We start from the raw sequence: 27,193 nt of genomic DNA on the forward strand, positions 1-27,193 counted from the left end.
CCAAAAAATATTTTTATTTTAATACAAAAACACTTGAATTCAACGAAGATGAATTTTAAACATAGATAATTTACTTTTTACCAATAATTATGAATTGATCTAATAAGTTTGATACACTGACCGAAGCAGTAATTTTTAATGAACTAAACTATATCATTCATTGAATAATACGTCATTTTGAATGACATAATTAGTAACTTTCACTAATGAAATCGGTTATTATTGAAGAATTGTAATTTAGAAATAACTTTGCCATTTTTTATGGCAGGCAAATTAGATACATCCATTGATTGAAAATCAGTCATTTAAAGTGACTCATTGATTCAGTCATCAATATTTACTGATTAATCTGTTAAAATGACGTTTTAGCCAATAGAAATAACTAATTACTCAGTCAAAGCATGCTTCATTAATTTTATCATTAAAACTATAACTGATTTAAACTTACAATGCACCAATTTTCAAAAATGAGATTTTTGGCTAAAAAAATAAATAAAATTCTTATACGCATCCTGAAGAAAAGCTTTTAAAAATGTTATTCTTTAATTTTTGTTTCAGCGTATATTTGTTTTTGAAATATTTTGTAATTATGTTATATTATACATTTCTTTAACTTTGTATTTTTTATTGTATAAAATAAAATATCTAGTTGCTCTTGTCACTATAGCAAATTGTAATGTCCTGAATCAACTGAGACAAAGGATCTGCATTCAATTAATGCCATGAACCACCAAAATTCGCAAAGGTGATCAGCTACATTTTTTTGTAACTCCTCCCCGTGATAAAAATAAACGCATCCAACGCAACGCCAGGGGGACTCGCATGTTTTGTGCGTGTACTCCGGTATTATTACTCAAATACAAATTCTGCCGAGTGATTCACGATTTCATACACATACCCGCAATCCTTTAAATTCACGTAGCCTTACCAGAAATCGGTTTGGATTTCTGTTCGATAAGGGCTCAGATAAGAGGTTTTTTCGTCCTCTTTGTCATCAGGATCACTTCCAAAAAGCTTCATGTTTTTAGATCAGAGCGATAAGGATCTTTCTCATCCCTTCTGTTATCAGGATCACTTCCAAAGTCTATTATCTTTCTGCGACGACAACTACATGTTTTTTGTTTAGAGAGATAAGGGACTTTCCCATCCCTTTAGTTATTAGGAACATTTCCCAAATCCATTACCTTTCTGTGTCGATAGCTCAATGGTTTTTCATTAGAGCGATATGGGCTCAGATAAGAGTATTATCAGGATCATTCCCAAAATGCTACAGGCTTTTTTTTATAGAGATAAGGATCTTATATACTTCTTTTGTCATCAAGATCATTCCCAAAATCCATTCTCTTTCTGCGTCAACAGCTACATGTTTTTTGTTTAGAGAGATAACGATCTTTCTCTTCCTTTTTGTTATTAGGATCATTGCCAAAATCAAGCATCTTTCTGCATCTACAGTTACCTGTTTTTTGCTTAGAGCGGTAAGAGTCTTCCTCATCCCTTTTGTTATAAGAATCATTCCCGAAATGTATTATCTTTCTGCATCAAAAGCTATCAGCTTTTTTTTCAGACCCTCAATGGTCCTTCTCATTCCTTTTCTTATCAGGATCATTCCCGAAATCCATGATCTTTTTGCACTGGCAGCTACCTGTTTTTTAGAGTGATAAGGATCTTCCTCATTCCTTTTTTTATCAGGATGACTCCCAAAATCCATTATCTTTCTGCACCAATAGCTACCTGTTTTTTGTTTAGAGCGATAATGAGCTTCCTCGTCCCTCTTGTTATCAGGATCATTCCCAAAATCAATTATCTTTCTGCGCCGACAGCTACCTATTTTTTTGTTTTGTTTTAGAGCAATACGGATCTTTCTTATCCCTTTTGTTATCAGGATCATTCCTAAAATCCATTATAATTCTGCGCTGACAGCTACTTACATTTTGTTAAGAGCGATAAGGATCTTGCTCTTCCATTTTGTTATCAGGATCATTCCCAAAATCTAGAATCTTTCGGTGCCGACAGCTACATGCGTTTTGATTGGAGCGTCTTTCTTATCCCTTTTGTTAGCATCAATATTCTCCAAATTCATTATCATTCTGTGCCGATAGCTAAATGTTTTTTATTACGGCGATAAGGCTCAGGAAAGGGCCTTTCTTATCCCTTATGTTATCAGGATCATTCGCGAAGTGCTACATGTTTTTTTGTTTAGAACGATAAGGATCTTTCTCATCCCTTCCGTTATCAGGATCATTCCCAAAATTCATCTTTCTGTGCCTACAGCTACATGTTTTTTTTGTATTAGAGCGATAAGGGCTTAGATAAGAGTCCTTCTCATCCCTTTTTTACCGGGATCCTTCCCAAAATCAGTGATATTTCTGTATCGACAGCTGCATGTTTCTTTAATACAGCGATAAGGATCTTTCTCAACCATTTTGTTATCGGGATCATTCCCAAACTCCATAATCCTTCTATCGCGTATTTCAGTTTAATTATTCTGTACGTACTTGAAAATCTCATAATTGGACAAAAAAACTGCCCAGAGGCTAATAACGAAGGACCAAACATGGTAGTCATTCTTATTCACCGTTAACAAAACCAGAAGGCATCGCACTGATCCCCGCAGTCGATCGCAATTGCCCATGTACGAAAAGCCGAATCGATCGTTATGTACTAAATCGAGGGTGCATTTCAATGCTTGTGAGAAAGGAGACGTTACCCAAAAAAATCTCCATCTCGCGGCGATTTTGGGCATTAAAATTGGCGGGGGAGTTTCAATTCCACAATGTTCCTTATCAGTGCTTTATATTAATAAAACACAGATATATATTTGTAACATTAGCAAAAATGTAAAAAAATTTATTTGCCGGTTTTAAAAGATTTCTACACATTTCGCAACTATTTGAAAACATTTCCAAAAATTTCAAAAGATTTCTAGGGATTTCAACACATTTTAAAATATTTGAAAGATGCCGAATAATTCCATGAAGATTTTAAAATATTTTTTAAAAATTCCAAAAGATTAATGTACTTCAAGTCAATTCAAAAGGTTTAAAATACGTCAAAATTTTAAAAGATTTGAGAGATTTCACAAACATTTCAAATATTTAAAATATTTCACAAATATTTCAAATATTTCAAAATACTTTTGATATTTCAGAAACATTACAAAGATTTTAAAAAATTTCAAAGAATAACAAAAGGTTTAATACACTTAAAAACACTCAAAAGAGCTAATAAATATTTCAAAGATGTCAAATATTTTAAAGATTGCAAAAGATTTCAATAGATTGCAAAAAATTCCACAAATATTTCAAAGATGTCTAAGCATTTCAAAAGTGTCAAAGAATTCAGATATCAACAGATCTCCAAAGATTTCACGAATCAATTAGAAAATAAAAAATTCGCCTTAAAGTACAAAAATAAACGTTGAGACTTTCAAACAGATACGATTTAAAAAATTCAGTCGCCTATTTCTCAATCCTGATCACTATACTTTTCTTTAATAGAATACCAATTTTAAACTCACATCCCATGATTTACCTTGAAATTTCAAATTTCCCGCCAGCAATCTCACAGCTTCCTCTCTCAGCTCTCACACCAAAAGCACACGCACGCAAAAGTAGGAAAACACCGAATTGACAGCAGCCGTTTTTCTCACCACTACAAGTCACTGCTAGTCACTAATGAACTTCGTTTTCCGCAATAGATAAGCCGAAGTTGGACGGTGACGTTGGTACCACAAAAAATTGTAAACGTAGCAAAACGTAGCAAGTGATACGCGGCGGTGCTTAAATCAGTGAGAAATAATCCCGGGCACAATGGGATGCGCAAAAAGTGTCCTTTTAGCGTTTATCACTAAATTGCTGCTTTTACAAAATGTTAGCACAACAACAATACATGGCAACGATATTTCTGAAATCGCCAAGGTGGAACAATTGTCAGATGTCGGCTGGGTTTTTGACAGTGAATCCGGGTTGAAAAGATCCAAACGCTCGGCCCATCAACCTTTCGAAGTCAATAAACCGCAGGAAAAAATCCTGAACCCTTTTGATGATCCCTTATGCCGGGGCGATCTCAGGCGACTTTGTGGCAATATTGTTAAGCATAATGATGATCTTCTGCTTTTGGAGTGTGTCCAGACTTTTAAGGTTTGTATTTTTTAGCCATAAAGTTTAATCTTTCACTGATATTTGATGTTTTTGACGTTTGGAAAACCTAACCTCAAAATCTGTTCGAGAATCGTTTCGGAGCTGTTATAACGCAAAATAGATCAGATTTGCCCGATTTTATCGTAAATTTATGAAAATAAAATTTGGTTTGAGTAGCAGATATAAACTGGATTATTTACTGATCCAACCTTACTTTAAAAGTTGTGTATAATTTCGGAGCAAAGTCGAAAGATTAGGGATGGAACTTCGTCGCATGAGGGCCTGCGACAAAGAATGTTATATTATGCCATTTTTGTGCTATTCAGCTTACAATTAATAAAAATTACTACTTGTAAATGTGGATGTTAATTTAGTTTCAGAATTGTATTATGAACCCCATAAAACGGGGGTTTAGACTAGAAAATGAGGAAGAAAAATAGCTAAATAAAAATTGTATGCAAATATTGTTGATTTTGATCGCAAAGCGGTTTTTTTTTAAATAATCTTCTATATCTACGAATCATTATTAGGGTAGTAATTTGGAGTTATTGTAATCATATCGAGGGGTTCACAAAAGGATAAAAAGTAAAAGATTGAAATATTTCAAAGCTTAACAATATTGCAGGTTTTAAAAATTTCGAAAATATGGAAAGATTCGACAATGATTTTTCAGAAATTAAAAATATTTCAAAACATTGTAGACAAAAGATTTTACCAAATTTAAAAAGAATTAAAAGATTTTAAAGGTTTCGCAATTTTTCCAAAAATATAAAAAGTTCACAAGGAGGTCTCAAAGATTTCAAAGATTCTGAAACATTGAAAACATTTTAGAGGATATTAACAATTTTATAGATTCTAGGAAGGTTTAAAAGATTAAAAAATATTTAATCAAATTTCAAAAGATTCCACAAGGATTTCACAAATATTTCTAATATTCCAAGAAGATTTAGGAAAGATTTCAAATATTACAAAAGATTTGATCAAATTTTAAAAGATTTCAAAAGACTTTAAAGATTTTAAAACTTTTCCATAAATTTAAAGATTGATGAATATTTCCAAAGTTCGTAAAGATTTTTAAATGATTGAAAGATTTTATAAAGGTGTCACAAAAATTCCAAAAGATTTAAAATATTGTACAAGATTTTACAGTTCTCAAAAGATTTAAGCTTATTCCATAAATATACAAAATTTTTAAATTCCAAAATATTTAGAATGATTTTTAAAAAAATCACAAATATTTAAAAAATAACCAAATATTTTCAAAGAATTTCAGGAAGATTTAAGAAAGTTTTCAACAGGTTTGATTAAACTTCAGAATATTCACAATTATTTCGAAAAATTTCAAAACATTTTTACAAACTTTTCAACAGATTGATAAAATTTTAAAATATTTAACGAAGATTAAAAAATATATTTTAAAGATTTCAAAATTTTATGAAGTATCAAGATTTTTAAAATTCTAAAAGATTTCAAAAATATTTTACGAAGTTTTTAAAGATTTTAAACATCCCAAAAGACTGAATTTCACAAAGATTTCATCAGGGTCGCACACAAATTTCAAATGTTCCAAAAGATCAAAAATATTGTGGAAGATTTCAAAGATTTTAAGACTTACACTAAGATTTAAAAAAGACAGCAACATATTTTAAAGAACTCCAAAAGATTTCAAAAGTGTTCACAAGCATTTCAAAATATTGATAAAATTTCAAAATATTACTGAAGATTTTACAAATATTTAAAAAAAAGTTTTAATATATTTTAGAAATTTTAAAAATATTTTGCAAAGATTTTACAGTTCTCAAAAGGTTTAAACTTATTCCAAAAATATAAAAATTCCAAAAGATTTCGAATTAGTTTAACAAATCACAAATATTTAAAAAATAACAAAATATTTTACAAGATTTCAAAAAATTTCAGGAAAATTTAAGAAAGTTTCAACAGATTGATCAAATTTTAAAATATTGCACGAAGATTAAAAAAAAGTATTTCAAAATATATTTTAAAGATTTAACAAATATTTTAAAAAATTGCAATAGACTTCAAAGATTATAAGATTTTAAAACATTTCATGAAATTTCGAAAGAATTCAAAGATTTGAACATTTTCTAAAGTATCAAGATATTTAAAATTCTAAAAGATTTCAAAAATATTTTCCGAAGTTTTTAAAGATTTTGAAAAGCTTGAAAGATTCCAAAAGATTTAGAATGTTATAGAAGGTATCAAAGATTTAAAGGTATCAAAATCATTATAAAAATATGGAGATTTCTAAAATCCCAAAAGATTTAAATTATTTCAAAATATTTTCGAAGATTTCGAAAAGATTGAAAGATTTAAACGGCGTCTCGCACAAATTTTTAAATATTTCAAAAGATCAAAAATATTGTGGCAGATTTCAAATGATTTAAGAATTGCACTAATATTTAAGAAAGATAGCAACATATTTTAAAGAACTTCAAAAGATTAAATAAATTTTCACAAACTTTTCAAAATATTTATAAAATATCACTGAAGATTTTACAAACATTTAAAAAAGATTTAAAAATATATTTTATAAAATTTTAAGAATTTCAGGAATATTTTAAGGAGTTCAGGAAGATTTAAGAAAGTTTTCGTCGATTTTTAAAACTTTAAAAGATTACACCAAAATTTTCACAAACATTTCAAAAGATTGATAAAATTTCAAAATATTTCAGAAGATTTAACAAAGATTTCAAAACATATTATACTTGAAAGAATTCAAAAATACTTTTGAAGATTCTAGATATTTCAATAAAAAAGTCCATTTTTAAACAAATATTTGAATTTTTAACCAAAAAAGATTTTTCAGTCACGAAAGAACCAAAATTCTACCAAATTATAATTTGACGGTGAATTTATTTATTTAGAGGGTTATATAAATATAATTTTTTAGGATTCTTGAGAAGATTTCTGGAGATTTCATATATGTTGAAAAAGTATCTAGAAAACTGTTAGGAAAGCTTTTTTATATTTCAAGATTTTTCAAAGTTTTAGGAAAAATTCGAGTCAGCTTAAAAGATATTCAGAACTTGTAGAAGTTTGCACGTTTTTTCAAATCTTTATAAATTTTAAGTTATTTTGGATATTTTCCAAAACTTTAAAATATTTTTTTAAATTTATCGTACTTTTCGTCAAATTTTTAAAGGACTCAAATTCTAAAAAATTTCTTTCAAATCGTTCAAAATGTTTGTCACCAGTTTTTGAATCTTTTGAAATGTTTTAAAACTTTTTTAAAGAATCTTTTTAAATTAATTTTTTACCGCAAAAATTCCTTTTAATTTCCCCAGGATTTTTAATAAATTTGGTTTGTTCTCTTGGAACCTTTCAAAATTCTCAAAAAGCTTTAACATTTTTTGTTCAAAATCTGCAAAAATCTACGTTAAAAATTTTGTTAAATCTTTTTTGTTTAAAATTATTTTTGTATCTTTTTCAAAAAACTTTCAGATATTTCTAAAAATTACTCAAATTTTTTCTAAAATTTTGCAATCTTGCAAAATTGAAAAATTAGACATATTTTTAAATGTTCTAAATTATTTTTCAAGATTCTAGGAAATTTAAAAAAATTTTACCTAAAATTCATTGTACAAAATGAAAAGTCATTTGAATTTTTCTCACGAATTTTAAGAAAACTTTTGTATTTTTTTGAAACCTTTCGAAATTTCGAGTAAATTATTTAATAAAAGCTAAATAATGTAAAAATCCTGTCATATGTTATTTATTAGGTCAAAAATGTTTTTGCAGTTAAGTATAAAAATAAATGAACACAGACTTTCCTTTTACAAGAATTTTTTAATTGTAGGACAAGTATTTCTTAAATTTCTTTTTCCAACATTAGTAATTGTTGTCAGTAAATTAATTAATATTTGCTGAATGTTTTATCATTTTGTAAATTTTGGTGGGGATGAATTTGACTTCCTAATGTCAACTGTATCATAAAGTTACTACTTTAAAGGTGTTAATACCCACATAAAAATTATTTTTTATAACGAACGAAATTTAAGAATAGCTAAAATTGTAGAAATAAAAATTTAAGAACCTTAAAAAGCCAATTTTGCGACATAAAATCCTTAATAGCGACCTATAAAATGTATGTTTTAATCCGGACAAAATATGGGATCATTTTCTCGCCAAAAGAAGAAAATATCCTAGTCAAAGTTTTAGAAAATTAAAAAAAAAATCCTAACTCTCGTGCGACGACTTTTAGTTTGAAATTATAATTTTATCTCAAGGCTCTTTGCCTTTTGAAATTTAAAATAATAATTAATATTCCAGCCAAACGAGGTATCATCGATCGACGATAATTGTCAGCATTCGATTTTTAAATACATGATGAACATCTCCAGCAACGAAAATATTAAAAAACTAACAAAGCAAGTTTGCGGTGAGGAGCTGGACAATCTAAAGTGTCCCTCAACAACCCCGGGATCATTCTTGTCTTGCTTGATCGAAAAGCGGGAACAAGTAAAAGAATTCCAATGTTTAGAGTACATTCAACGATGGGAATGGGTCGCCTTTAGTGACTTTAGAATCGTCACTCTCTTCATAGCAGATTGCCAAAAGGACATCGAAAACTTCAAGTGTGGCAGAATCCAACTAAGCAAGGATTTTGCTCAAGGGGAGATGCTCGCTTGTTTGCAACAACAAGTTGACAAATTAGAGGCGGCATGCAAAAAGCGAATTTTCTACATCTCGGAAGCTCAGGCAGACAATATCAAACTAGATCGGCAACTTTACATGGCATGCGCTCAAGATCAACATCGATTCTGCTCGAAAGTTCGTCCAGGAAGTGGTCAAGTCTTCAAATGCTTGATTGAAAACAAGAATGACGTCGCGATGTCCAAATCGTGTCAGGATCAATTGACTAGAAGGGAGAAGCTGATGGCGTCGGATTATAAAGTCAGCAAAGGTTTGGCGCGAGCTTGTAAGGAAGATATTAAAAATAACCATTGTCGAAGATCCGTTTCGGATGATAAAGAAATTCGACTTGCTCAGATTTTACTCTGTCTTGAGTCGGTTGTTCGAAATGGTACCAAAATTTCCCACGATTGCCAGGCTGAGATGTTTGATCATCGGAAAATTTTAATGGATGACTACAGACTATCACCAGAAATTGTTGATGGCTGTGCTAAGGATATTTCTCAGTTTTGTAATGGGCTTGAAGTTGGCGGAAGGACAATTCATTGCTTGATGGAACACACGCGGCCCCGGAAGAGGAAGCAGAGGATTGCTCCCGAATGCCAGAGAGCGGTAATAAAGAACTTCTTTCTTTTATGATAATGTTATTAGCTTTTTTTAGAATTCACAGGCCAACATTCTCTCAAAAGAGGGTAAATAGGGTGATTTTAGAGGAAAATAGGAGATTCATAGGGGGGTAGGAGGATTCTTTTAAATAAAATTATTGTGTGGATACCATACTGAATTCAATATGGAACGCTCGAGATTTCAAGTCGAAATATTATTGCATTTTTAACAGAAAAAAGGTTAACTTTCTACCAAAAGAGATGCATTTTCAAAGAAGGTTGGAGATTTCAAGCTAAAAAGTAGATATTTTTTTTAAACAGTTGGCTTTTAAGCCAGAAATAAGTAATTTGAAGCCAGATTTTTGACAAACAATTATTATTTTAAAAAAGTTGAATTTCAAACAAAATATTAAAATTTTTATTAAAAAAGATGAATTTTCCACAAAGAAGGTGAGTTTTGATCAAAATATAAATTTTTCATAAAGTCTATCAATTTTAAAAATAAAAAAAGACGTAATTTTAAACAAAATAGATGAATTCTCACCCAAAGCAAATTAAATTGCAGCTAAAGAGTTTCATTTTTAAACAAAAAAGATGAATTATCGAACCAAAAAATGAATTGTCAACAAAAGAGTTTAATTTTCAACCAAGGAAGGTTTTTCAGTCGAGAGAGAAAAAACGTCTAAGAAATTTTTGAATTTTTATCTACGAAACATTTAAATTTTTAACTCAAAAATATGAATTTTCAACTGAAAAGTTAATTTTCAACCAAAAAATTTGAATTTTGAACAAAATATAAATTCACCTTAGAATATATGAATTTTTTATCGAAACTATAGAATTTTCAAATTGTAATCGAAATAATAGAATTTTTAACCCAAAATGTCGAATTTTCAACAAAACATTTCTATTTTCATTTTAAACCAATTATTTTTTACAAAACGTGTAAATTTTCAACAAAAGAGTTAAATTTTTAACTAAAAAGTTAGTTTTCAACTAAATATTTTAATTTTTAACAATAAATTCGATTTTCAATAGATGATACGAATTTTCAACGAAAATCACCAATCTTCAACAAAATAAAATTTTGTTTTTAACCAAAAACAGTTCAATGCAAACATAGAATACGAGTCTAAAAAAAAGTTGAATTATGATCTAAACCAAATTAAATTTCAAAGAAAGCGTTGCATTTTGAACAAAAATATATTAATATTGTACTAGAAGAGATGAATGATCAAACCAAAAAGACAAATTGTTAATAAAAGAGTCTTTAAGCCAAAAAGCCGAATTATCTATAAAGCAATTAATTTTTCAACACGAAAATATGAATTTTCAACTATCAAGTTAAATTTAAACCAGATATATCAGTTTTCTACTCACATAATATAATTTTAAAGACACGAATACGAATTTTTAATAAAAAAGACAAAAAGAAAGAACTTTAATCCTCTTGGTTCAATATTCATCTGTTGAATTTCGATTAAAAAAGACTAATTTTCTCCAAAACGGGTGAATTCTCAACAACAAAATATAAATTTTCAACAAAGTATAAATTTTTAATAAAATGTATTTAATTCTTAATTTTTGTAACTAAAAATTAAATTATTCCATTTTTCAAATTAAACTTGTTAATGAAAATTTCGCTATTTGATTGCAAATTCATTTTTTTACATTTAAAAAAAATTTTAATTCCACTATTTCGTTGCAAATTTCCTCTTTAAAAGAACTTTGATCTTTTTGGTTCAATATTCTTCTGTTGAATTTTTATTAAAAAAGACGAATTTTCTTCAAAACGGGTGAATTTTCAACCAAAAAATATGAATTTTCAACAGAGTATAAATTTTTAATAAATTATATGCATTTTTAACCAAATAGTTGAATTTTGAATTTCAAAAAGTTAATTATACATTCAACCAAGCAGTATGATTCTCGACTAAAAAATTTGACTTCTTAACGAAACATTTGAATTTTCAACGAAATTATTAAAAGTTTAAATTAAATAGTAGATTTTTTTAACCAAAAGAGATGAATTCTTGGCCACAAATATAATAAATAGTAAATTTTTAAATACAAAATAATTAACTTTCAACCAAAAGTTGTTGTATTTCGTATTTTCTTGTAAATGCAAACTTAATCAATAGAACGCAATGAGAAAAAATTCTACTATTTTGTTAAAAACTGAATTATTTTGTTGAAAATTCAACAGTCTTCAGAAAAAATCGATTTTTTGGTTTGAAAACTCGACCCTTTGGTTGAAAATTAAATTTTGTAACTAAAAAAAAAAATCCACTCATTTGTTGAAAATAGATTTTTTGGCCTGAATATTCAACTACTTCGTTTAAAATTATTCTGTTTTGGTTGAGGATTCGTATCAAAGTTGTAAAGTAATCCTTTTAACTGAAAATGGAAATAATACATTTTTTGTTGAAAATTTACCTTTTTTAGTTGAAAATTTAACTAAATTGGTTAAAAATTCATGAATTTGGTTGAAAATTCGTAATTTTTGTAGAAAATTAATCTTCTGGATTGAAAATTCATCTCTTTGTTTGCAAAATGAATTATCTTGTTCAAAATTCGCTTCATATTGAATTAAATATAACACAATTTTATTTAAAGAATTAAACCCTATTATTCCTCTATTTTCGTGAAAAATCATCATATTTTTCCTCTTTTGAGAGTATTTTGTGCTCTAAATTCTGAAAAAAATTTATATTTTTTTTTCTATTTGGTATTTTTAATTTAAACTGCAGTTGGAGACGCTCGTTAAGGAAACGGACGCTGGCGAGGATTGGCGGATCGATCCAATTTTAAGGGAAAAGTGTCAACCTGTTGTTGATCTGGCTTGCAGCAATGTAAGAAGTCCAAATTTGAATTCAATAGACATATTCTAATTGTTTTTAAATAAATATTTCTTAATTGTTAAATTAATTTCAGGTTCAAGGTGGTGATGCGCGTGTAATGTCGTGCTTGATGGAAAATCTGGGAACGAATAGAATGATCGAGGCTTGTGAAACAGCTCTCGTTCAAATTCAGTATTTTGTGGCAAGGGATTATAAATTGGATCCACAATTGTACAGAGCATGTAGAGCAGATGCGATTCATTTCTGTCACGCAAAATCGGTTTGGGCGAGCGACGGAATGGATCCAGAGAGGGGTCCTTTGATATTGCCATGTCTCTACCGCTATGCTTATCATCCCCAAAAAAATATGACTGTAAGTTGTTGTTTTTATTTTCTTCATTATTTCATTCTGCGAAGGATTGATAGGGAGGATTTTATTTTTCAGTTAAAAAAGACTTGTTTGGAGGAGATTAGACGAGTGATGCGACAGAGAGCCATAAATGTTGATCTTCAACCAGAGATTGAAGAAGTTTGTCTAAACGACCTGGCCGATTTGTGCTACGACAAAACGGCAAAGGGGGAAGAGATTTTGTGCCTGCAGGACAACCTGGATATGTATGATTGAATTTTATTTATTTAATTATTTATTAAATTAAAGTTGAGAGAATCGGGGATGCTACAAGTTAGAAAATTCTGGAAGATCGAGAAATTTTCTATAATTTTTTTTTTTTTTTGAAATTTTCAAATCCCTTTTACAAATGATATACCGTAACATTTTCTCTGCACTCCTACAAAATCTTGAAAAGAATTTATAAACTTAAAGAACGAAAAAACATTTTAAAAAATGTGGCACCGTAATGATAATTGTATTATCCTGTCGAAAATTAAGTTTTTTGTTGAAATTTCGTCTTTTTGGATGCCAGTTTTTTCTCAATTTTCTAAACAATCTTTCTTGGTTTCAAATTCAACTTTTGTTGACATTTTTTAAAACTTTTTGGTAAAAAATGCAACTATTTAGTAGTAAATTAATATTTTGGTTGAGGATTTAATTATTTTGTAGAAAATTCTTTTTTGGTTAAATCCATATGTTTAGTTGGTTTAAAATAAAAATATTTTGTGGTTGAAATATCAACTATTACATTTTTCGATGATAATTCATCTTCACGATTGAAAATTTAACTATTGTTTTGAAAATTCTTTGTTTGTAGTTAAAAATCAATTATTTTAACAGAAAATATAACTATCCCTTTTTTGGTTGACATTTTTTTTTTCAGCTGAAAATGCCAGTCTGGTTTAAAATTTAACTATGGTGTTGAAAATTATTTTGTTAACTCAATTTTTATAACTAAAAATGAAATTGTTCCATTTTTTAAATCGAATTTGTTAATGAAAATTTCGCTATTTGTTTGCAAATTCATTTTTTTTTAATTTCAAATTCCACTATTTGGTTAAAAATTTCCTCTTTGAAAAAACTTGAATCCTCTTGGTTCAATATTCATCTGCTGGGTTAAAAATTTAACTCTTTTTTTTTAACATCATCTTATTTGGTTAAAAATTTATCTTTTTTATTTGAAAATTCAACTACTTGCTGAAAAATTAGTATTTTCCCGTAGAAAACTAATCTCATAAATTTAATCTTCTTGGTTGAAAATTCATCTTTTAGGCTGAAAATTGAACTATTTGGTTTAAAATTATTATTTTTTGTTTTAAAATTCGCCATTTTAGTTTAAAATTCATTTCTTCAGATAAAATTTCAAATATTTTATTCTAAATTTCTGCATTCTATTTAAAATTCATACAATTAGTTAAACTTCATCTTTTTTTTGATAGAAAATTAATACATTTTTATTTTGTTAAAAATTATTTTTTTTTTAACTAAATATACAATTATTCCATTTTGGTTGAAAATTGATCTTTTTTGGTCCAAATTTAATCCTTTTGGTTGGAAATTCTATTTGGTTAACCCTTTGCGGCATGGTGGGAATACCGTATTCCCACCTTTTTTCAAATCATTTTTTGCGATTTCAGAGTAGTTTTTATTGGATTTTACACAAGTTTTTTTTTAATTTCATGCTCGTAGGATGATAGAAAATTGAAATTTTTGTGCGAAGGGTCTAAATTTTTTAAATAATTTGTTAATACTTATAAACAAAGATGAAAAAAAGCCTTTTTTGTTGACAAAATTCATTATTGAAAAAACTTTGCATTATATACTTATGAAAATGGGTACTTAAGGGTTTTTTTGGTTTTTGGGGTTTTTTCTGAAAATTGATATACAGAGGTTTTCCGGGTCGCTCATTACGAATCTGAAATCAGACTTTGAAAATCCAAAATGACAGATCCAATATGGCGGTCAAAATAATAAAGTTTTTTGGATTTTTTTATATCAGTGTACAAGGATTTTTGGAGTCACTGATCACGAATCTGAATTTAGATTTTGAAAATTCAGAAAATTGGTACTAATCCATGTTTTAGGTGAGTAGGTGTATATTTTTTCAAACCTTAATATTCTAAATATTTGTCATTTTGAATACAGATTCAAGATCAGCGACCCCCTGCCTGTGCCAACTTTCAAAAAACAATTTAGAAATATGTTGAATTTTGGCCCGCCATTTTGAATGTTCAAAATCTAAGTTTATATTCGTGATAAGAGATACCAAAAGCTCCTGAACACCAATTTAAAAAAAAATCCAAATTTTGTCCGGCATATTGGATCCGCCCTTTTGAATTTTCAAAATCTGAGTTCGGATTCGTGATTAGCGACTCCAAAAAAACCCTGTATAGCAATTCTTTCAAAAAATCCAAAAATATTACAAATTTAAGTAGTCATACTGGATCCACCATTTTGAATTTTCTAAATCTGCGTCCAGATTCGTGATCAAAAACCCCCGTATACCAATTTTCAGAAATAAAAAAATATGCCAAATGTTAGCCGCCATATTGGACCCGCCATTTTGAATTTTCACAACCTGAGTTCAGATTCGTAATCAGCGACCCCAAAACCCCCTATGCACCAATTTTCATGAAAACTTGTTTCCCTGAAAAATGTATGCCGGAAAGGGTTAAAAGTTTATTTTCTGTTGTTGAAGATTCATAATTTTTGTTTAAATTTCAATTTTTTGGGGTAAAAGTTGAACTATTTTATTAAAAGTTCATGTATTTTGTTAGAAATTAATATTTTTTGGTAAAAAATTCATCTTTTTCGTTAAAAATTTAATCTTTTTGGTTGAAAATTCTGTTTGGTTAAAAGTTTATTATTTGTTGTTGAAGATTCATAATTTTAAATTTTATAATTTTTTTTTTTTAAATCATAATTTTTAAATTTCTATTTTTTGGGCTAAAAGTTGAACTATTTTATTAAAAGTTCATGTATTTTGTTAGAGAATAATATTTTTTTTTATAAAAATGTATTTTTTTGGTTGAAAATTAATCTTTTTTGTTCAAAATTCAACTACTTTGTTGAAAATTCGTTCTTTTTCTTGGTTGAAAATTAACGTCTTTAATTGAAAATTGGCCCTTTTTGTTCCAAAATGCTTTTGTTTGCTTTAAAACTGAACTATTTTGCCAAAAATTAATTTTTTTAATCTAAAAATTCAATTGTTCAATTTTTTTCGAAAATTTATCATTTTTATTTTAAAATTCCGCAATGTGCAACGTGGTATTTAATGTTCCTGTTTGAAAGAATTAACTATTTTACTGAAAATCGGTTTTTTTTGTTTTTTTTTATAACTTATTTTTTAATTAAAAATTCACGTCTTCTGTTGAAAAGTGGTATTTTTTGGGTTTCAAAATGCATTTCTTTGGTTTATAATTGAATTATTTTGTCAAAAGTTATGTGTTTAAGATTAATTTTTATAACTAAAAATTAAATCATTCCATTTTATTGAAAATTCGTTTGAAAATGTTTTTTTCTTTTTTAATTCAAAATTTAACTAATTGGTTGAAAATCCGTCTTTTGGTAGAAATTTAACCTTCTTGGTTGAATATTCATCTGTTTGGTTGAAAATTCAACTTTTTTGTTAAAAAATACTTTTATTTGGTTGAAATTTTTGTTTGTTTGTTAAAAATTCGCTTTTTTGTTTGAAATCACTTTAGATTGAAAAATAATTTTTGTAGTTAAAAACTTAACTATGTGGTTGATATTTGGTTTTCTTTCGATTGAAATTTAATTTTTTTACTGAAAGTGTAACTATTTCACGTTTTGCTTGAAAATGTATCTTTTTTAATTGAAAATTCATTTATCTTCTTAAAAATTCGTATTTTGGGGCTGAAACCTCAATATTGTTTAGAAAATGAGTTTTTTGGCTTAAAAAATGAACAACTTCAGTTGACAATTAACTTTTTTTTGTTAAAAATTTACATTTTCGAGCTGAAAACTCAACTGCTTTGTAGAAAATTCGTCCGTTTAGTTTGAAAACGCAATATTTTGGATAACATTTTGTTTCTTTATTGATCTCCTAGGTGTAAGGTTGTTTTGATACATGAAAGAAAAATGTATTACTGTCAGGGAAAATAACAAACTGGTCAGAGAAAAGTCAGGGGGTTTCAAAATTAGGATTTAGTGGCAATCCTGAAGAATGAATGTTTAAAATTAAACTTTTTTGATTTAAGATGGAAAAGAAATATATTTTTTTATGAAAATTGTTATACAAAATGAGCATGAAAAAGAGATTTACAATGAAAAACCAAACTTCCAAACTACCTCACTTTTCGGCTCAGTAAAGACAAAAATAAAAATGAAAAAGGAGGGAGAAAAAAGGAAAACGTCAACAAATTCGTTCCAATATGCAGGGTTTGCTTATTAATATTTATTATAAGAGTTTTTTTTAATTGAGTCTAAATATCTTTATCTCATTTTCTTCAAAGAAATTTTTATTTTTAAATTATCGTAAAAGTAATGTATTTAATATTAGCAAATTTAGAAATATATTAAATTTTTTATTGTTTCTTTTCCTATTTGGAAAATGTAATGATCTACATAGATTCGTTCTGAATCATTCACAAAAAATTAAATGGATTTTTTGTTTCGTTTTCAGCCTCAAGAATCCAGCGTGTAAAGTCGCGGTTGGCAATTTAACTGAGGAGCAGGCAGAACGAGTAGAAATCAATCCAATCATTACAAATACTTGTTGGAGAGTAATGGAGCGCTATTGTCGGGCAAGTAAACCCTGAATTTTGTTTATTTTGACTCTAGAAAGTAGTTATTTTCCTTTTGAAGGGTAAAGAGCTGCATCAAAACTTTGTTGAATTTTTTTTAGGATATTTTGAAGCAAGGCAGAGACGAAGGGGACATGATGGAGTGCTTAATAGAACATAAAAACGATTTGGACAGCAGGATAGATTACAAATGCAAAGCTGCTGTAGAGCATTTTCAATTAATTTCGCTCAAGAATTATCATTTTACGTTTAAGTTCAAGGAAGCGTGTAAGCTACACACAAGAAGATGGTGTCCAACGTAAGTTTCATTTACTCAAATTGATGTAAAAATATTTTAAAATTTAGGGTTGCTATTGGGAATGGTGGTACAATTTTAAGCATGTATTTTAATTTTTGCATCAAAGTGTTTTTACGATTGCTTTGTGAAGCATAAAACAGTAATTGAATACTAAAAATAATTGTTCGTCAGAAACAAATAGTTTTGGATAGAATTTCCATCTTATACAGTGAAAAAACACATTTTTTTGTGAAATAGGTTATTAAAAAAGACAATTATTTCATTATTTCATGTGAGTTTCAATGCATTGTATGTAACAAGCACGAAGTAGTACCACTCCAGGAAAACTTGGACGCGTTAATTCAGATTTAGTTAGTTTGCATCACTCGTAGCGCCTCTTGTGGAAAAATGCGAAACCGAGAACTTTTTCAAAATTCTCTGCTTTTTCCGTGACCAGTTTTTTCAGTTCAAATCATTATTATTAAAATTCCAGCATTTTGATCTTGTGGTACTTTTAACATAGAATATTTTATAAACGGAATAAAACACTATTTCATATACAAATTTAAAATTTTCAAATTTATTAAATCAATTCAAACATAAAAAAAAATGTTTTTTCTACTATAAAAGATGGCTTGTTAACAAAATGCTGGAATTTTCAACGAAATAATTATTTTTTTAACATAATAGTTGAATATTCAACCTAAAAAAATACATTTCTAACAAAAACGTGTCATAGTTTATATTTGAATTAAAAAAGATGAAATTAATACAAAAAAAAATTTTAAAACCAAAAAACGAATTTTCAACAAGTAAAGATTTTTCACTCAAGAAAAAAAGTTTATCTAAACTGTTCAATCTTCAAGCGGAAAGACGAATTTACTCCACAAAAATTGCATTTTCAAACAAAAAGTATTATTTCAGCAATAAATTAATTTTCCACGAAACTGATGTATTTTAACCCAACAAAAGTGAAATTTCAAACTAAAAAAAATTTTTTTTTCAAAAAAGGCGAATTTTCAACTAAAAAATATTAATCTTAAAAAAACAGAAAAGTTACATTTTCTGTTAAAAAATTAATTGTAAGCAAACAAAAAAACGTATTTTCTACTACACCGGTAAATTTTCAACCAGACATAAGCCTTCAATAAAAAAAATTTTTTGACAATGTATTTTATCTTTTACCAAAGTACTTGAATTTTCAATTAAAAAAGATTAATTTTTAGACAAATAATTAAACTTTTAACCAAAGAGTAGAATTTTCAACCAAATAGTTGCATTTTTATTTAAAAAAAAAATGAAATTTCTCTCAGAACAGAAGAATGTTTAATTTCAAAAAAATTGGAGTTTTCATTTAAAAATGATTTCAGTTGACTCTGCAAAATCAAAAATTAAATTTTTTTAACGAAAAAAATAATTTTATACGATAAAAATTGAATTTTTAATCGAGAAAGAAGAATTTTTTAAACCATAAAGGATGAATATTTAATTAAATAGTTGAATTCTCTAACAAATAGTTGTATCTTTACCCAAAAAACTAACATTGTTATTAAAACAGATGGATTTTTAATTAAATAAAAACAAAAGCAAATTTTCAAAAATAGTTAAATTTTCAGCCAGAAAATATTTAAGTTTTTTTTCAACACCCAAATATTCTATTTAAACAGTCGAATTTTCAACCAAAAATTATGACTTAACAAAATTGAATTTTCAACCGTAAAGTTACATTTTTATTTAAGAAAGATGAAATTTCTCCTAAGATAGATGAATTAAACAAAAAAATCTTAAAACAGAGAATTTAAATTTCCATCCAAAGAAAATTCCAGCTCACTTTCTAGAGCCAAAATAAGAAGTGTAAATAATTTGCATCCAAAATAGATGTCTTTTTAAGAAAATTATTGAATTTTTAACTAAATAATAAAATTTATAACTAAAAGAATAATCTGCAGAAGAAAGTTGCTGCGAAGTTTCAAAAATATTTCATTTTTAAAGTTTCTAACTTGTCCTATTTTTGAAATGTTAATCTTAAATTATTCGGGTTCGAGATTCTTCAATTCAAAATAAGATTTTTCAATTTACTACAATTTCAATTTAAGTTCAATTTAATTACAAATAATACAGTTTTAATCCTTTGAATTTTAAATTATAGAATTTTCAAAATTATATTTGGAAAATATTTCCTTTTTGATATTTTGGACTTGTCCTACTTTTGAATTTTTCTGATTATCTTAAATCATTGAAATTTGAGATTCTTATATTTAAAATAAAATTATTATATTTTATAAGCTTTAAAAATTTAAATTCAAAATTCAATCTAAAAGTGTACAATTTGGAACACTTTCAATTAGAAATAATACCATTCGGAAAACTTGTATTTCAACGCTTTTCCGCAAGAGGCGCTACGAACGATGCCAACTAACCAAATCCGAATCTATGCGTCAAAATTTTCCCAAGGCTACATGGAAGTGAGGTCTCCTTATTCTACTTTGTGGTAGCGACCAATTTTATCCATATTATGCCAAGAATACGTAAAATAGACGACTGGAATTTATTACGAATTCTAACCTAACTTTTAGATCAGATTCTTAAATAATAAATATTTCATGTATAAATTAATACAAATTTACTTAGAGTTGATTTTTGCTTCAAAATATATCAATTTAAGTTTATAATCTTTTGAAAATCACAATAAAGAGAACAATAATTGTTCTTTTTTTTTTTTTAGAAAAATATTTGTGTCAAAAAGTGTGGTTTTTCACTTTATAATATGTAAATTCCATCTAAAATACTTTGTTTCCGATAAAGACTTATTTTTATTATCCAATAAATACTTTAAAATCCAAAAAAAGTTGTATTAATCTTAAAAAATGTAAAAGTTACATTTTCTGTTCAAAAATGAATTATAAACCAAAAAAAAAGAAGTATTTTCCACTAAAGAGTTAAATTTTCAACCAGAAATAAGCCTTCAATAAAGAAAAATTTCACAATGTAGTTTAACTTTAACCCAAGTTGTTTAATTTTCAAATCAAAAAGATTAATTTATGACAAGGTAATTAAACTTTTAACCAACGAGATAACTTTTCAACTTAAAATATAAATCTTGAACAAAAAAAGTGATTTCTTAACAAAGCGACTCAACCAAATGTTTTAAAAAAATTAGTTGAATTGTCAAGAAAAGAAGAACGATTTTTAACCAAAAAGTTGCATTTTCATACCAAAAATGAAATTATTTCTATAACAGATGAAGTTTAAAATCAAACAGATAAATTTTCAAAAAAATAGTTTAATCAGTTTGTTGTTGAAGAAGATTTTAGTCGAGTTTTCACGATCAAACTATGAATTTTTTAACAAGAGATAATGTTTTATCAGAAAAATTGAATTTTCAATCCAAAAAGACGAATTTTTAACCAAAAAGGATGACTTTTAACAAAATTGTTGAATTCTGTAGCAAATACTTGTATTTTTATCAAAAAATATGAAATTTATCTTCAAACAGAGGAATTTTTTATTACAAAAAAAGTTGAGTTTTCATCCAAAAAAGATTCCAGTTAACTCAGTAACATCAAAACTTGATTTTTTGTAGCAAAAAATAAGTTTCTTTGAAAAGAATTGAACTTTCAATCCAAAAAGACGAATTTTTTCAACCGAAAAGGATGAATTTTTAACAAACTATTTAAATTCTCTACCAAATAGTTGCATCTTTATCCAAAAAAAGATCAATTTTATACTAAAACAGATGAATTTGTAATAAAAAACACATTTTTTTATAAGTGGAGCTTTTATCCAAAAAATACTTCAGTTCATTTTTCAATTCCAAAACTTAAGAAAAAGAGTTGAATGTTCAACCGAAAAGTTAACGAAAAAATTCAATTTTCTATTAAATAAAATAAATTCTGAGATTCTCATAAATTCTCAGAGAATTTATTTTTTGTTTATATTCTTTCTAGTTTAAATTTGTGTCACCAGGCTGGCGTATCTGAGTTTAACCATTCCCAATATTTCAGGGAATTTTCGGTAAACTGAAGTTGAAGTTAATTTGGTTATTTTTGTTGAAAATCCATTTTTTTGTTTAAAATTGCAACTGTTTTGTAGGAGAATCATCTTTTTTTAAATAAAAATTCAAAATTTTCATGAAATTTCTTTCTCTATTGATTGAAAAATCTTTCTTTGTTGAAAATTCAACTCTTTTGTTGAAAATTTCCTGTTTTTGGTTTGAAAAATTATCTTTTATCGTAGAAATTTCATTTTTTTTAAAAGCAACTCTTTGGTTTACCATCAATAGTTTTAACTGTAAATTTAAGTATTGCATGTTCGGTGGAAAATTTGTCTTCTTTAATTGAAAATTTAACTATTTGGTTCACAATTCATGTATTTTGTTGAGTTATTGAAATTGAAATTAAAATTATCGAAAGTTTATGTATTTTGTTAAAAATTCATCTTTTTTGCTAAACAAATTTATCTTTTTGGTGGAAAATTAATTTCTTCGGTTACAAATTCAACCATTTGGTTTAAAACTCGTTTTTCTTGAGTTAAAAATAGATTTTTCAAACTGAAAATATAAATATTCCAATTTTAGCTGAAAATGTACCATTGAAAGTTGAAAATTCATGTATTTTTTAATTTTACTTTTTTAATTAAAAATTAATCTTCTTGATCGAAAATTCATCTTTTTGGTTGGCAATTCAACTTGTGGTTAAAAATTTATTTGGTTAGTTGAAGATTACTCGTTTTAATTAAAAATTCGTTTCTGTTGGTAAAAGTTCAAATATTTTGTTGCAGCTTTATGTAAATTGTTGAAAACTAATCTTTTTTGGTAGTAAATTTATCTTCTTGGATGAAAATTCATCTTTTTTGTTGAAAGTTTTAACTGTTTGGTTAGAAATTAATTTTTGTTGTTGAAGATTCATTATTTTAGTTAAAAATTCTTTTCTTTGCGTCAAAGTTAAACTATTTTGTTGGAATTTTATGTATTTTGTTAAAAATTGACGTTTTTGGTTAAAAAATTAATTATTCTGTTGAAAATTCCTTTTTCTTTGGTTACATTTTTTTCGCAAATACAACTATTCCATTTCTGTTTAAAAGTTTATCTTTCTCAGTTGAAAATTCTTTTTTTTTGTTTGAAAATTCAACTATTTGGTTAATAATTAATTTCGTAATGTTGAAGATTCATCATTTTAGTTGAAAATCCAGTCCTTGAGGTCAAAGTCAAACTGTTTTGTCGAAAGTTCATGTATTTAAAAAAAATTAATTTTCTTTGCTGAAAATTTATCTTTTGGTTGAAAAGTTAACTGTTTCGTTAAAAATTCATATTTATTTATTTAAAAATTATTTTTTTAACTGAAAATATAACTGTTTTCTTTTTTTCTTAAATTAATCTTTTTTATTCAAAAATTCTACTATTTTGGTAAAAATTTAACCCTCTTGGTTGAATATTCATCTTTTTGGCTAAAGATACAACCATTAGGTTCAAAATTCACTTTTATCGTTGTTTATGATTCATCACTTTAGTTGAAAATTTATTTCTTTGGGTCGAAGATGAATTATTTTATTGAAAGTTGATGTATTTTGTTAAAAAATCATATTTTTTGTTTGAAAATTCGTTTTTCTTAGATTAAAAATAAGTTTTTTAACCGAAAATATAACTTTCATTTTTGTTGAAAAATGTATATCTTCTAGATGAAAAATCACGTGTTTTGTTTAAAAATTCCACAATTTTGGTAGAAAATTAATCACCTGGTTAAAAACCTAACTATACGGTTAAAAATTAATTTATTGTTGATGAAGATTCATCATTTTAGCTGAAAATTCATTTATTTTGTTAAAAATTAAACTAATTCGTTGCAAATTTATAATATATTTTGATACAAATTAATGTTTTTCTTGGTAGAAGATTAATCTTCGTGGTTGAAAATTTAGTTTTTTGCTTCAAAATTAACTTTATTCGTGGAAAATTTAATTATTTTGTTAAAAAATCGTCCTTTTAGTAGAAATTTAAACTCTGTGGTTGAAAATTCTCGTAATTTGTTAGAAATTCGTCTTTTTTGTTCGAAAAATAATCTTATTAGTTGAAACTTTATCTTTTTTGTTGAAAATTAATTTTGTTTTTTGTCAAACTTTACATATTTTGTTGAAAATTCAGTTTTAATAATTGAAAATTGATCATAGAAAAGTCAGGGAATTTCAAAATTGGGGATTTCTATCAAGCCTGAAATGAAATCACCCATGGTAATTAATAATTTGGTTCCTGGTTTAGATCGAAAACAAAGGCAGATGTGATTCGCTGTCTCAGCTCCCTAGTTCAAGAAGACATTATAAAGGAACGCCAGCCACGTATTCCTAAAGATTGCAGACAACAGCTCAAGTCTCAGCTCTATCAACAGAGAGAAAATATTCAGTTTGACCCCATTTTGCAAAAGGCGTGTGCAAAAGACATTAAGGATTTTTGCTTCAACGTCATTCCTGGAAATTCACAGGTAAAAACAAACTCAAATTCAAAATGCAAAATGCATTACGCTCATCCGGTACTTTTTCGCGCTCAAATGGTAACAAATTCAGGATAAATTCCGAAGATTTCAGAACAATTCAAGTTAAATTCAAAAGAATTTAAACAAATTGAAAAAAAACAACATTTTGAAAGTCAAAAAAATGCCATTGATTTGCGTAAAATTGAAGTCAATTTAGAGAAATTTCAGGTTAAAGAGAAGAATTCGATGAAATTCACAATAATTCAAGGTGAATTAAAACGATGTTAAAACGACTTGGAAACAATTTTAAAATATGAAAAAACTTCATTTAATTCGGTAAATTTGAAATAAGATTAGAAACATTCAATGGAATTCAATTTTTTTTTGAATAAATGAGTAAGAATTCAAGGCGACGTTAAAGGAATTTAGTATCAGTTAAATAAGAACTTTTAAAAATCCATTGAATTAAATAGAATCGAGTCTGTTGAAAAGAATTCCAAAGAATTTAAAAGAATTCAGTGTGAATTCGAAAAAATTCAAATCTCTGAAAATCTTTGAAGTCCTGCTAATTTCTAACCAAAAAAGTGACTAATGACTACAAAACAATTCTAGTCAAATTCGAAAAAATTTAAATGAATTGAAAAAAATCATTAAAATCGAAAAAGTTCCATTTGATTACAATAAAATTTAAGTATCCTGAATTGGTAGGATTGAGTGAATTTAGAAGACTTCCAAAGAATTAAAAAGGACTTAGGATAAATTAATAAGAATGCAGGGCGAATTCCAAATAAACAGTAAAAAATATTTTAAAATCTTTTCAAGTCTTCGAAACTTTACTAAATCCCTCTTGTTAATTTTTTTTAAATCCATTAAAATATTAAAATTCCTTAAAATGAACAAAACGCTTGGAAATACCTTGAAATTGTTTGAAGTTCTTGAAAATGCCTTGGAATCTTTTAAAATATCTTAAAATATTTCAGTCTTTAATAACTATTCAAAATAATGAAATTAATAAAAATTTCTTTGTAATCTTTTAAAATAACCTAAATTATTTAAAATCCTTTAAACTGCTGTGAAATTTTTTAAAGCCCTTGAAAATGCCAAGTAATTTGAAAAAAATAAGTTAAAATATTTCAAATGCTTTGATCATTAATTAATCCTTAGAATCAGTTAAATTAATATTGTTTTAAAATCCATTTAATTAAGTAGAATAAATTTAGAGAAATTCAAGTGAATAAAAAACAATGAAAGTAAATTCATAAAATTCAAGAAAATTCCAAAGAACTTAGAATAAATTAATAAAAATTCAGGTTGAATTTCAAATCTCTTTAGATTTTGAAACCCCTACAATATACCTCACTTTTCATGAATAAATTCTTTAAAATCCACTAAAATATTATAAAATCCCGTGAAATTCTATGATAATATTTTTGAAATCATAGAAAATGGATTAAAATAAATTGAGAGTTTTAGAATGCCTTAAAATCATTGAAATTCTCGGAAATCATATAAAATAACGTGAAATATTTTTTAATATTTTAAAACCTCATACGTCCTGTCAAATCATTCCATATTTTTAGAAATTTTAAAGAATTTTTGATCATAAAATATTTCAAAAGCTTTAAAATCACTTCAAATTAATGAAATTAATACCAAAAAAAATTTCTTGGCAGGGTGGCTGCTGGACCGGGAAACCGAAAAAACCGGGAAATAACCGAGAATTTTTTGAGACTGGGAGAAACCAGGAAATGGCAATGCATTTTTTTTCGACCGGGAATTTTACAAATTTTTAGAAGACAAATCTTTCCAAGTTCGATTTTAACAGTTTTTTAAAATAATTAGTTGAATTGATATATTTTTCAATTATGATATCATTCAGTTTATAATGCACAATTCGAAAATCTTTTACCTGAAAACTTCTCTATTTTAGATTTTTATTTTTAAGCTTATATTTTTAATTAAAACAATTTGAACGTGCAGTCTTGAAGACTTGAACAATTAAAAAATTAAAAAGTTTGAATTACAAAATTTTTGATACAAAACAGTTTTATTTTATCAACTGTAAATATAAATAAATAATTTTTAAAATGGATCTGTACTTTAAGTATTAATAACTTAACAATAATTGATTTGATAAAACGATTCTAAATCCGTTGAAAGTTAAAGAATTTCCAGATTCGTAATTAATTTGTAATTAAAGGCTTTTATTAAATTCAAAATATTGTTTCAGTCTAAATTATTTAATTTTTAACCCATTTAATTAAAAAAAGTTTGATTAAGAAAAAGGATAATTATTTAATATTTAGCAATATTTGACTTATAATTTAAGACGATTAATTGAAGTAAAATATTTCAAAGTAAACAATTTAAAACTATAATTGTTTGGCATAGAAAGCTTTAAATTGTTAAAATTTCGAAAAGCTTTTAACATTTTAACGTTACAATTTTTATTGTTCTACTTAATAAAATGTTGAATTTGTAAGCGAAATTGTGGAATTTTGATGTATAAATAATAATTGAACACGTATTATTTGTAGAAAAATTCTAGTAATTTTAAGAGATATTTAGAAAACGTTAGGTCGTTTTTAATAATATTGGAAATCTCTTAAAATATTTTTGAATATTCTGTTAAAATAATTTTTCAAAATGAATCATTTTCAATATTCCTAGGAATTTAAAGAAAATGTTTTTATTCGTTTGGAGCCTTTCACAATTCGTAAAAAGCCTCTAAATTTTGTGTAAACTGCAGAAATCTACATTTTGTTTTAAATTAGATTGTGAGTATTTGCACCGAAATTTCGTTACAAATAAACAAATTTTTTGGTTGAATATACTTCGTGAAAATTATTTGAAATCATTTCAAGTTATAAATTAATTTTTTATCTTTTTGAAACTTCTAAATATCTCTTCAAATTACTCTAATTGTTTCTAAAAATAATAAGTGTTCAATTAATTCAAGGATGCTTAAACTATTCAAAATGAAAATAATTTAAATTCTAATTTAAGAACTTTTAGGTTGAAAAAATTTTAATTAAAAAATATTTAATGGCCTGAAATA

The 27,193-nt window shown here is 26.5% G+C and overlaps 1 protein-coding gene across 1 annotated transcript in view; it reads left to right on the top strand.

Moving 5' to 3' along the window:
• The first annotated feature begins 3,609 nt into the window (after positions 1–3,609).
• Positions 3,610–27,193, top strand: part of LOC117179618 (Golgi apparatus protein 1) — a 38,142-nt gene continuing 14,558 nt past the window's right edge. Inside the window, exons 1-8 of the mRNA XM_033371612.1 lie at positions 3,610–4,139; positions 8,430–9,404; positions 12,148–12,249; positions 12,332–12,610; positions 12,683–12,852; positions 17,274–17,394; positions 17,496–17,692; positions 23,925–24,144. Coding sequence (XP_033227503.1) covers positions 3,810–4,139; positions 8,430–9,404; positions 12,148–12,249; positions 12,332–12,610; positions 12,683–12,852; positions 17,274–17,394; positions 17,496–17,692; positions 23,925–24,144 — 2,394 coding nt within the window. The 5' untranslated portion in view covers positions 3,610–3,809. The remainder of the gene's footprint in view (positions 4,140–8,429; positions 9,405–12,147; positions 12,250–12,331; positions 12,611–12,682; positions 12,853–17,273; positions 17,395–17,495; positions 17,693–23,924; positions 24,145–27,193) is intronic.

Source organism: Belonocnema kinseyi, chromosome 9, assembly GCF_010883055.1.
Source record: "Belonocnema kinseyi isolate 2016_QV_RU_SX_M_011 chromosome 9, B_treatae_v1, whole genome shotgun sequence".
NCBI lineage: Eukaryota > Metazoa > Arthropoda > Insecta > Hymenoptera > Cynipidae > Belonocnema > Belonocnema kinseyi.